This window comes from Liolophura sinensis, chromosome 8 (genome assembly GCF_032854445.1).
Source record: "Liolophura sinensis isolate JHLJ2023 chromosome 8, CUHK_Ljap_v2, whole genome shotgun sequence".
NCBI classification, from domain to species: domain Eukaryota; kingdom Metazoa; phylum Mollusca; class Polyplacophora; order Chitonida; family Chitonidae; genus Liolophura; species Liolophura sinensis.
The window spans coordinates 50,100,484-50,113,990 of NC_088302.1; the positions used below are offsets into that span (position 1 = coordinate 50,100,484).

The 13,507-nt window shown below is 38.7% G+C and overlaps 1 protein-coding gene across 1 annotated transcript; it reads left to right on the forward strand.

The window, feature by feature from the left end:
• Window positions 1-232: 232 nt before the first annotated feature.
• LOC135474128 (sodium- and chloride-dependent glycine transporter 1-like) lies at window positions 233-11,418 on the forward strand. Its single transcript, XM_064754146.1, has 14 exons — window positions 233-446; window positions 1,788-1,919; window positions 2,407-2,601; window positions 2,926-3,013; window positions 3,525-3,657; window positions 3,834-3,968; window positions 4,257-4,360; window positions 4,538-4,662; window positions 5,375-5,487; window positions 6,014-6,142; window positions 6,705-6,804; window positions 8,548-8,648; window positions 9,157-9,321; window positions 9,877-11,418. Exons 2-14 carry the CDS (start codon window positions 1,814-1,816, stop codon window positions 10,099-10,101), a joined length of 1,719 nt encoding a protein of 572 aa, XP_064610216.1. The 5' UTR covers window positions 233-446; window positions 1,788-1,813; the 3' UTR covers window positions 10,102-11,418.
• Window positions 11,419-13,507: the final 2,089 nt, after the last annotated feature.

Genomic DNA, 13,507 nt, shown 5'->3' on the forward strand with positions numbered 1-13,507 from the left:
AAGATGAGAGTAAACAGTGTTCTGGCGGTGCGATACCAAGTAACTCTGTATGAAACTTATGTACCTATGATGAGATCCAGTCTGTTTTCTTTTCGTGGGTATATTGAGGAACATTATGAAACTTATATACACAAGTGAAAAACAGCCTGTTTTCTTTTCGAGGATGACTGGATATTTTCCTGCACTATCTTTCTTTCGGAGGTCGTAGGTTGTTGGAGTTACAAAATCAGAAGCGAATGACGACAAGCCACCGCCTTACAAATCGTTTGTGAAGGAAGATGACAAAATCCATGACAAGGCAGAATCGGATACTTTCGGTGAAGATGAAAACAAGGAACGTGGAAATTGGAGCGGAAAACTGGACTTCATCTTATCCTGTATTGGATTTGCAGTCGGTCTTGGGAACGTATGGCGATTTCCATACAAGTGTTACGACAATGGCGGAGGTAGGGAATTAGTTTTTGGTTCGTTGTTTGACAATACTTAACTCAGAACATACAAACCTCATCAGGAATCGTCCACAGGGAGAGAATATGTACAGGTAGCAGATAACACGAATTGCGCACTAGTCGCACAAAAAATCGGAAAGGTCCATTGATAACCTTGGCATAAAACTTCATAAAGTGGAAAAATGATTTACAAAACAAACAGCAAGAAAAATAAGTTCCTAACTCACTCCCAAGGAAGATAATACACATAACATCATAACAATCAAAGACAAAAACAAACACTGACCCCAACATCCTGTTAGATTTGTCATGTGCATGTTAAAATCATTTTTTGAATATATTTTAAGAAAGCAAACAGTATAGTGTGTGACCTTGCCCTCACGATTGTTAAATACAAACACTGAAGATAAGATCTACAGTTAATTGCGCGGACCATGTCCTATTGCTCTACAAATATATCCAAAACTTCTTTAAATTTACATGCCCAGTAAGAGCACATATAAAGGCAAGATGTTGTTTACTCACCAACCCTAATAATGTCCCGGGCATATTATTTGTGCTATTTTTACTCTATATACGTGTGAAACTTTTTGATGTTACCCAAAACTTGCTCAACTTGCCCATTCACTTGGAAGGCTTTCCCTGCCAAGTGACCAAGAAATTGGTCACTCCAATCTTAATAGCCATGAAGTTATCCACAAAGCGCATCATGCCAACACTTTGATGCTTGAACAAGCGCTTAAAAAGCATTGAACATCTAAGCTTGAATTCTGGGCTGGAAATTCCAAATATCTGAGCCTATAAGGCGAACTATACTTTGTTTATCTGGTACATGATTGGTTCTTACCTTTATATAGAAATGATCATTATGTATACAAATTTATCGGACTCTTGCTAAAAATTACCTTTGTGAATGAGTAAATATACTAATAAAGTCTCGAAATAATGACTCACCATTCTGAGCCTCACATCTTAAAAATTGTTCTTAAAAACGTGTTAAATTTTTTCCAGTAATTTTTACTATATAGTATTTGTCATGATTTCAAGATATATTTTTCCTCAGAGATTTTCACCTTGGTGGAAAGTCAGGTGATATCCTCGCCAGAGAGAAACAAGATGGTTGACAAAATGTGGTCGATATCAAAGCCAAGAGCAAACTGTTGACTATCGAAGTGTAGAACCGGATTGTATATTGACGAATTATAACCTATTTATGTCAGCGACCATTTTGGATCCCGTGACTTTTCAACCAGATGATATCCTCTAAAACTTAATACTAAAAATTGCAGGCTGTCTCTAAGAAAATTAAAAGCGAATTGCTTCACCTTTGCCAAACAGGTGCTTTCCTAATTCCCTATACCCTGATGTTGGCCCTGGCTGGACTACCGTTATTTTTCATGGAACTGTCATTTGGCCAGTTTTCATCTCTAGGACCAATTACAATCTGGAAAATTAGCCCACTGTTCAAAGGTAAGACAAGAATGTGAGCAATGCTGCTACCAAGACCAGTTCTGATGAAATATTTCCTGTTTATATGTGTTCAGAGTATTACATATGTATGTAATACACGTATTTCACCGGTTACGTGAGACCATTTGGCCGTATTTCACCGGTTAGGTGTGACCATTTGACCGTATTTCACAGGTTACGCCAGCCGTCACAGTGTCGTCGCTGCTCTGCTTTTTTCTCTCTGTGTCTTAATTATACGTCTTAATTATATTACAATTACATTTAGAGAATCAAAATAGTGGACATGTAATGTAATGTTTGGAGACTCGCTGCCCCACATGAGTAAAAACGCTAGTTCCCTGCGACCATCTAGCCCTAACCTTTGAATTCGAGTGTTCCCATCCAGCTTTCGCTGTTCATGCTGTGGCTTTAATCAAGGTACCTTAGTCTTGTCTTGCATTATACATCTATCATAATCATCAATAGATGAATTGTTGTATTTAACCAGGTATCGGTTACTGTATGGTGATCATTTCCATATTGGTGGACATCTACTACAACGTCATCATTGGCTGGTCATTCTACTTTCTGTTCCGGTCCTTTACCTCTGTGTTACCATGGTCACACTGTGATAACGACTGGAACACCGAAATGTGTGTGGAGATCGGAAACCTAAATTCCAGCCGGGTACAAAATATCACAGGTGAGGCGGTGGTGGGTAGCGCACGCTAGATACCTGTGTGAATATCGGACATCTCACCTCACACCTTTATGCGGAGGGTTTTTAGATAAGTAATCCGCATTCGTATCATACACGGCTTAATTTGTGGATTCTCGTGTTAAAATATAGCAATCCAGTATAAACTCAAATGATTGTTTAAAAATAATTTCGAACAAAAAGGTTCGCCTTTGATTCACATCATTTTTAATAAAAAGTTTTGTGTCCAAAATGTTGTCATTCTCTAGGATGGACCAGCCAGACAACTTAATCATCATCATCGTTATATCTTTCATTTATCATTCACAGATAAACTTTGTCAAGTCGCTCTCAAGGCCAATCCGCTAGCTAATTGCTCAGTTCCCAAGTTTTCCACCCCTAGCGAAGAGTTTTGGAAGTGAGTCACACACCTATATATTCATTACTGTTTGTTTCTGCCCAGCTCTCTACAGTCTGAATATGTCTAGTCTAAAGGTTAGGTCTACCCTGCCACAGTCTTAACCAACTACCTTGGTTTTACCGCTCATATGTTTTGTTATGAAGTCAAAGCCTCGAAATCACCCTGAATAACAGACTAACTTATTTGGTTTATTTATTTCCTTGGGGTTTTTTTTAGGATATTGAAGGGTATGGGAGAAGTTTGCCAGATACCTTAGAGCCTTTCTAAAGTAAAATTCAAATACAAGGCTTTCTGTCAGGATAAATACGAAATGCTATAAAAAGTATGACCTGTCTGTAGGTTAGTTTAACGTTCTGAAGAAGGCAAAATACCAATTATCAGACGTAAAAACTAGATGTTTACATACTCTTTCAAAACTTATTGTAAAATTTAACGTTGCTAGTTTCTGCTGTCTTAATATCACTAAATGTCTCTCATTATCCAAAGTTGTAGTTTCTATGTATTCCAGACGTCACGTGTTGAACCAAACAGACGGTCTTCACGATATCGGAACCTTACGCTGGCAAACCACGCTGTGTCTTATACTCGCCTGGACAGTCATCTTCCTCTGTTTAGCGAAGGGCGTGAAGTCATCTGGCAAGGTACGAGTTACATGCTCTTACAAACTACCTAAATACTTTCAGTGGACATTTTGTATGAATATTTTTTCAATAATGTTATCGCATAACATAGTTTTCCCAGTGATATGAAATTAAAATAAAAAGTAAGCTTGAAAAAATTTTAGCTTTTATTGTTCATGTGTATGCCTACTTTACAGGTTGTATACTTTACCGCAACATTTCCGTATGTTGTTCTCCTGATCTTGTTAGTTCGAGGTTGCACGCTAGAAGGCTCTTTGGATGGAATTATATTCTACCTGACCCCTAAATGGGAGTACCTTCTTAGAGCCCAGGTGAATATATACTTTTTTTTATGAGAATATTAATTTTTTGCTTAGCTCGGCAAACACATGTACTGGTAATTTCAGTTACTAAACTTCAAGGAAATATGGGGCAAAAAGTTGGAAAGCTGATCTGCGTTCAATAGATATGTCTGACTTAATGACAGTTAAATGCTGTATAAGTGAAGGAATATTGAGCAAACTTAGCGTCAATCAATCTGTCAAGGGAAGAACAACAAATTTTCTGGATCAGTGATAAATCCCGAGTAAAAATAAATGTCTTTTCTTTCCGTTCCACAGACCTGGGCTGTGGCCGCTACACAGATCTTCTACTCTCTGGGACCAGCTTTTGGTGGTCTGATCACAATGGCGTCTTACAATCGCTTCAACAACAACTGCTACAGGTACTTCTGTGTATAAGGTTTATGCAAGGCTGGTGTATCACGGAAATCGGAGAGTGGTTTGTAGAGTAAATAGAGTAAAGGTGAAAGAGTAAATGAAGAAGTCTTTTGCACAAAGGTTGTGTGGAGAATTCCAACAGCCATCAGTGATTCCAAAATCTATCTGTTTCTCATTCTCAGAGACGCTCTGATCGTTGCTATTCTGAACTGTGCCACGAGCGTATTCGCGGGATTTGTTATCTTCTCGCTGATTGGCTTCATGGCTCGGATGATGAACAGAGATCCTTCCAAAGTAGTAGATCAGGGTGAGTGACTTAGTCAGCCATTTTCAAGCCCGCAGTAAAATCCATTTAACTTGATCTTCATTAATATACGGCTGTGGGGATGTTAACATGGAGAGGAAATCTGAGCGAATTCGATGGAAATCTTCGTGCGTAACTAGTAAGTATTGTAAGCGGCCTGAAAAAGGCACCTAAAGTCGCACGTGATCCGTCAGAGGCTGGACACGGCTGGAGAACTTATGATCTCATTTCAAAGTGGTCACATTTTCCCGCCAATGACCATGCAGAGTCCTTAGATACACGTCTGACACGCAAGTCTGGTTTCTACAGAAGTCAGTGGGTGCCAAACGTCAAAATATTTTTCAAAAATATTTATGCTAATAAGAGAGATTGTAGAAGTTGTATCTCGTTACTATAGTATCTAGTAATTATGAGATACTTTCTTGTTATTATTTCTCATTAGCACTGGCTTCCCCAGGTCTCCTCTAAAAATACTGGCTCGACAACATGATTGGCTGGATAGAAGGAACGACTGCTAACCATTGTCTTGAAACTGTGCCTTCTTGTTATTCCTGGGAAGAGAATGTATCGAGCAGTTCTATGGTTTCGAAAACACCAGCGATGCCTTTCATGGAACTGTAATTACGCCAATGGACTACCTTTTAATAGGCGGAAAAGATAACTCCTGTATGTTTTTGACATTAAAATGTCATGGTTCCCTTTATCCCGTGGACAGGTCCAGGCCTGGCGTTCATCGTGTACCCCGAGGGGATCGCCCAGATGCCCATCTCGCCATTGTGGTCAGTTCTCTTCTTCGCTATGCTGCTGACACTTGGGGTGGGCAGTCAGGTAAGGGAGGAAGTAGTTTATTTCTCAGAACTTTATGGAAATCAGAAACGCCACGTAACCAATTCGCATAAATTTATTACAAAAGGAAATTATAGGAACCGTATTATGATTAGTATACTACAGAATTTATGTTAATAATATTTCATGCGAATCTTAATCTTCATGTAACTGTCCTATCAGTGAACTCAAGCATGACGTTCCTCAAGACTGATGTCAGTTGCTACAAGCATTAAAGCCAGATATGAACTTTGACCTGGGAAAGCAGGCGGGGAGCCAATGTCTTCACTGTTGGACGGGCCGTTCTTGATTTCCGTAATTTAATGTGTAGCTCCTGTGTAGCTCCTGTGTAGCTGCTAAGATCCTCCCAATATGCCCAAGTTACTTAAGAATGTCGCTGGCAGTCATCCTCTTCATAAAAACGGCAGTCGTTCGTCATATCTATCTAACTTTTCACAGCTTATGGTGGCTGTTGTAGATGACTCATTCTAGCGTGTAGAAATGGTGACGAATATTATACTGTTCATAGTTTGTGATGGTGGAGAACGTAATCAGCGCTATCGTAGACGAGTACCCGGTACTGAGAACCAGGAAGACGTGGGTGACGCTGGTCACGTGTGTGGTTATGTGTCTGCTAGGCCTCCCAATTTGTACACAGGTAAATTTTAACATATGCTGAAAAAAATCAAGGGCATCGTTCAAGTTATTTATTTGATTTATCTAATGGGTGTTTCACGTCATACTCAAGAATAATTCACTTACACGACTTTGGCCAGCATTATGAATTGAAGAAACCGGACAGAGCCTGAAGGAAACCCACGACCATCCACAGGCTGCTGGAAGACAGTCCCACGTAGAGGAAGCCAGCATGAGCTGCACTTGAACCATAAGTAGTGCGTCTGTTCCAGCCAGACTGTGTTTGTATCCCAGACTTTACGTAGGTAATGGTTCGACATTCATAACTTTATTCCCAGTCTAATAGGATAGCTTTTCCACCATAATGTCGGGCCAATTTTCCATTGGTTATATCGACATACTCAATAAGCGAGATACACGCCAGGGATATTGTTCCAGGAAGCAGTTGTCTCAGTTGACTGCAACTATCAAGGCAACAGCACAAATTGTGACAGGGTTCTGGGAGTAATGACGTCTCGGAACCCCACTGCCACGCGTCTTTTCGAATCTTGGTTTATTTCCAGCCGTGTGTTATTATTTTTCAGGGTGGAATCTATCTATTTGTTCTCATGGAGAATTACACGGCCGGATTCTCACTGCTCACTGTCGCTTTTCTTGAGTGTGTTGTGCTATGTTGGGTCTACGGTAAGTGTATATGCTCACTGTGCTATGTTGGGTCTTCGTTAAGTGTATATGTTCACTGTGCTATTTTGGGTCTGCGGTAAGTGTATATGATCACTGTGCTGTGTTGGGTCTTCGGTAAGTGTATATGTTCACTGTGCTATGTTGGGTCTTCGTTAAGTGTATATGATCACTGTGCTATGTTGGGTCTACGGTAAGTGTATATGATCACTGTGCTATGTTGGGTCTACGGTAAGTGTATATGATCACTGTGCTATGTTGGATCTTCGGTAAGTGTATATGTTCACTGTGCTATGTTGGGTCTACGGTAAGTGTATATGATCACTGTGCTATGTTGGGTCTACGGTAAGTGTATATTTTCACTGTGCTATGTTGGATCTTCGGTAAGTGTATATGTTCAGTGTGCTATGTTGGGTCTACGGTAAGTGTATATGATCACTGTGCTATGTTGGGTCTACGGTAAGTGTATATGATCACTGTGCTATGTTGGGTCTACGGTAAGTGTATATTTTCACTGTGCTATGTTGGATCTTCGGTAAGTGTATATTTTCACTGTGCTATGTTGGATCTTCGGTAAGTGTATATGTTCACTGTGCTATGTTGGGTCTACGGTAAGTGTATATTTTCACTGTGCTATGTTGGATCTACGGTAAGTGTATATTTTCACTGTGCTATGTTGGGTCTACGGTAAGTGTATATTTTCACTGTGCTATGTTGGGTCTACGGTAAGTGTATATGATCACTGTGCTATGTTGGGTCTACGGTAAGTGTATATTTTCACTGTGCTATGTTGGATCTTCGGTAAGTGTATATTTTCACTGTGCTATGTTGGATCTTCGGTAAGTGTATATGTTCACTGTGCTATGTTGGGTCTACGGTAAGTGTATATTTTCACTGTGCTATGTTGGATCTACGGTAAGTGTATATTTTCACTGTGCTATGTTGGGTCTACGGTAAGTGTATATTTTCACTGTGCTATGTTGGATCTTCGGTAAGTGTATATTTTCACTGTGCTATGTTGGATCTTCGGTAAGTGTATATGTTCACTGTGCTATGTTGGGTCTACGGTAAGTGTATATTTTCACTGTGCTATGTTGGATCTACGGTAAGTGTATATTTTCACTGTGCTATGTTGGGTCTACGGTAAGTGTATATGAACACTGTGCTATGTTGGGTCTACGGTAAGTGTATATGCTCACTGAATTCTGTAATATGCTGGGTATTCGTCAGTTGCATATATATGCTTTTTATGAATTTGCCAAAGGATTAAGGAACAGTATAAATTTTCCCGGTATATTGTAACATGCCGGCTTTACGGTAAATGTATATGTTCACTGTGTACAATAGCATGTTAGGTCTATAGTGTCTGCATATTCTTAGTATGGATTGTTTTTGTATGCTGGATAACGGACAAATGTATGTGTTCACTACATGTAGTCATATGCGTGCTCCAGTGTAGCTTATTTTATTTGATGGGTGTTTTATGCCGTACCGTTAGGCCTTACTCAAGAGTTTTTCACTTACACGACCGGGTAGGGTCTGGGGGAAACCCACGACCATCCGCAGGATGCAGTGTAGTATTAATTCTTTAATGTTTATACTTTCCTTTCCTTCTGCCCACAGTTTGGAAATATAATTGTTCCAGAAAAACGATAATGTTTTATTTACCCTTGTTACCAAGACTAAATCCCGTCTAGCAGACATAGGTTTTATACACTTATCCTATTCTTTGTTATCGGTTTACAGGCTACAATAATTTTGCTGCCGATATAGAAATGATGTTAGGATTCAAACCAAACATTTTCTGGAGAATCTGTTGGTCGTTCCTCACTCCTGCAATTTTGTTGGTAAGATGCTCGAATACTTAACCCCAAGGCTAAATCCGGGAACGATTTCAGAAAGGAAGTTTTCAGAATTGAAAATTGAAATTTGCCGATTTTTGACTATCGTTGCTGCAAGTCAGCGGGAACAAAATCGTATATTTTCACTTTTCAATGTCACGGTACGCTGTATTATTTACTAATTTGAAGATCTGGTTTATTGACTTCTCTTCCAAATAAACTTTACACCTACAATTCTGGGAACATTTTTTTATCGCAGTTAAATAAAAAAATTATACTTTATAAATAACCAGAAATAATTGGTTAAGAAATATATAACCCACACATGGTATAAAGTGTAATGTTCACCTAAACACATCAACTTCCACTTTATCCTTTGTGTGAAAACATTTTTTTGATTTGTGATTGAGAACTATTGATGTCATATTACCTGACACGTTTTTATAGGGAGGATGTCTCTGTGTTACTCTCGGTAAAGTGTGCATAATCTAACACCTGTTTTGTCACATTCCAGGCCATAATGGTGTTCTCCTTCGTCCAGTACGCACCGTCCGTCTATAACGAGTATGTGTTCCCGGCCTGGGGAGAAGCCATCGGCTGGCTTATGATGTTCTGCTCCATTGTCCTCATCCCTGCCTTTATGGTCACCCAGTACTGCCGGTCTGTCGGATTTGTTCAGGTAGGGACGTCTATATCAGGCCATAGCTCCTCATCCCCGCCTTTATGGTGATCCAGTACTGCTGGTCTGTCGGATTTGTTCAGGTAAGGACGTCTATATCAGGTCATCGCTGCTCATCCCTACCTATATGGCGATCCAGTACTGCCGATCTGTCGGATTTGTTCAGGTAAGGACGTCTATATCAGGTCATCGCTGCTCATCCCTACCTATATGGTGATCCAGTACTGCCGGTCTGTCGGATTTGTTCAGGTAAGGACGTCTATATCAGGTCATCGCTGCTCATCCCTACTTTTATGGTCATCCAGTACTGCCGATCTGTCGGATTTGTTCAGGTAGGGACGTCTGTATCAAGCCATAGGTCCTCGTCCATATCTGTATGGTTATCCAGTACTGCCAATCTGTCGGATTTGTTGAGGTAATGGCGTCTATAATTTTAGAACTTTTCTTTTCTATGAAACGAAACTTTCCAAGGTATATATGTAATACATTAGAACACGTTTGTTCCAGATCGAGTCCAACCAAAACATTACACCTGGAATTTTCTTTATTTCGCAGTCGTGCTCTAAAGTAGTGACCCATAGGAGCGACTGGGGACCGGCTTTAGAAAAGCACCGGGCGTTGGACCTTAGGTATAAAGCTCCTCTGGGAACAGACGCGTGCGCCATGGGGCAGAAATCGAAGTCCGATGCAACAGTTGAGAGAACGAGCAAGGAGATGAAGGATGTGCTTGAGACAGACTATGGTAAAGACAATCTTACGTTTGCAAATGATCACTTGTGAAGTTGAGGCACGTCCTGGATCGTCAGCGGTAAAGCAAGCATCATTGGAAGTTGGAAATGTGAGGCAGATGTAGTATGGAAGAGAATGCAGACATTTCTATGCATGGATGCAGAGGGCCGCTTGTGAAGTTCCGGAACATAAAACATCAGGAGGTAGAATGTTTTGGAACATTTAATAACTAGCATAACCATTTTTTTTTTACACAATTCTCAACTCACGTAAGATTCGGCGGCATGATTGCCTGGAGTAGTCCTCTGCATACTTAAGCATCAAGTACGAATTTAACTCACTACACACTGTCCAATTATCCTAGACTCGAGGTCATAATACTCTTCAATCAGGGCCGAATAAACAACCACAGAAAAACATCTTGATAAGAAAAGAAATCTAAAACATCACAGATCCAGATTTCTATCAAAATAGTGTAACTAAATTAAGCACTCCGCCATGATATTTTTAACTTTTGGTGTTTAATCTTTTCTGATGTTTTTATCATTCGAGTTTAAGCTTCCGTGATATTTCTAATAACTGGTCTCTATTAAACCATGTAGATAATCGGGAACGTAGTCTTCCATGGGAATGATCACGAATAAGAAATCAATAAGAAGTATTGGCATTTAAGAAGGTTTTATGCTGAGTCCATGACTTTTAATTTTGCTCATGAACAACAATCATCCCAGAACATGTTTTTCTGAGAACCATTCACTAATATCTTGTCTAAATTTTAACCATAGAATTTACATAGTTTACAACCTTTTTTAATGCGAAGAAAGTCGAATTCTTATATTTCGTAACATGACAAAGACCAGAAAAAATAACTACCATATTCTCTCTCTGCACTAAACAAAAATCTCGGAGGACCAAATTTTGGGTGTTCTGTTTCATATCAAGACCAACACCCTGACCTCCGTCATATCAATGACAAGATCTTGAGCTTTCCCGTCAACCACAAATCAAATAAACCATTAAATAAAAACAAGAATATCTTCAAAAGATTGTTTAGTTAACACTAGAAATGTTAATTACAAGTTATTTAAGCCGTTTCTTAGGGTGCTATTTTCTCGCCAGAACGTGTATTAATGTTTTATTGATATATGTTTAAAACCTCATTTTCCTACATATACTTTATTTGGGTTTTATACATCCATTCAAATATGTCCAAGAACCTCTTCTTATAGAGGCGTGTTGATTTTTGTGCCTGTGTTTATTATAAAGAGTTCTCGTCTCCCTACGTGTGTCATTCGCAGATGACTCGTGATAGGAACAATTCACAGCCACGTAAGCGCCAACCATTCTTTAAATAATCTCATTCGAAAAATCCGCTTTGGATATTTTTTCCGTTTTATTTTTATAGACTTAAAATGAAATTCGAAATAAAATCCTTACCTATTAAGGTAAAAACTTTGAGTGTAAATTAAGAAATGTGATTGATTGTGTTACATATTATCCTGTATATATATATATATATATATATATATATATATATATATATATATATATATATATATATATATATATATATATATATAAAATGAATTACCAAACAGATATATATATATATATATATATATATATATATATATATATATATATATATATATATATATATATATATATATATATATATATATAAATTAAGAAATGTGATTGATTGTGTTACAGATTATCCTGTATATATATATATATAATCTGTAACACAATCAATCACATTTCTTAATTTATATATATATATATATATATATATATATATATATCTGTTTCGTAATTCATTTTTTATCATGTCTTATTGATGTTTGGCATTGTCTAACTGTGCATGACGGAGGGCCCTCCGTGGCTCAGTCCCAGGAGTCTCACCAATGCGGCCGCTATGAGTTCAAGTCCAGCTCATGCCGGCTTCCTCTCCGGCCGTACGTGGGAAGGTCTGCCAGCAACGCACGATGGTCGTGGGTTTCCTCCCGGCTCTTCACGGTTTCCACCCACCATAATGTTGGCCGCAGTCGTATAAGTGAAATATAAGTGACGTATAAGTGAGTACGGCGTAAAACACCAATCAAATGAATACAGGAATATGGATTGACACAGTACGTCAATTACGTCAATTCTCATCTTTTGAGAACCGGTTGATGAATGCGTGAATGGATATATAATTAATCAGCGTTTCCTACCACCGTAATACTGCCCGCCGTCGTATAAGTGAAATATTCTTTAGTACGGCGTAAAACACCAGTCAAATAAATAAATAAACTGGTTAATCATGTTAGAAATAAAACTTGCGGAATTGGCGTCATTCGAGATTATAAATTACTTCACTCTAGAAACTTAATGCCCTCGATGATGTTTCTTCTTTGTTTCTATGTAACCATATGTGTATGAAGTTTGTTGACACCTGACCTCCCCCTCAACTCACTTGACTTGGGACATTCCTTCGTTGCTACCACCCCTATCAGCACGGTCGCTGACTACCTGGCTATGTTTTATCTGTGACAGAGGAAAACTACCGCTCTCGAGAATGACACCCACCATTACCAAACCTGGCAACCAATCATATTCCGGGTTTCACCATGATCTAGACTACATGGAGTTCACTGAGTAATTCCTTCAAACCCATTCATCTCCAAAGTCATTCATTACCTTGGCCTGAAAAAACGTCTGTTATCATCTTAGATGACACTAAAAAAATTAAACCGACACACAATATCTAACATTTAAAGTGCACACTTACCTTGTGCTGTCTTGTACTAGATCTAGAGACAACTTTGTTTTCACCTGAAAGATTGACTGTTGCCTTTCGTTAGGAAGTTTGTCAGATTTTCGGTCTGCCGCGCTGGTTTCACTCCACGACTTGCTAGGTTCCCGTTTTATTAGACTTAAACTTCATATTGGTAACGCTCTAGATTTAGTTTAGTGCTAGCCATCTGAACTTCCAGCTGGGTTAAATAAGGGATTCAGCATCTATTTTAGTCTGCAGGTTAGGAGGGTATTTGTAGAAAAAAAATTAGTGATAAACTTTTATCCGAATGAAATGTAGAGCAGCTGAATATTTGTGACTTGTTGTTATTTTAATATTATAACTTAAATTATAATTTAATTTTAATAAAATGTTAACCCTATAGCAACTAGCAAATCTGATGCGCTCTGCATTCCTAGGCCACTATCTTAGATATGCATGCAGTCCTACGGCCATATTTATTACATTCATTTTGCTGGTCACGATTTTATAAGAGCTTTTCGTGTTATACAACATGTCATAATTAGGACAATAAATTGTAGTAAACCCGGGAAAGAACAAGTACATAGATTACCGGATTAAGGCAAATGTGTTTCATGAAAAGAGACGCTGTTACTCCTCATTTACGGCTATTGAGATAACTGAAATAAAACGCGACCTTTAAGTCTTGGTACTTGT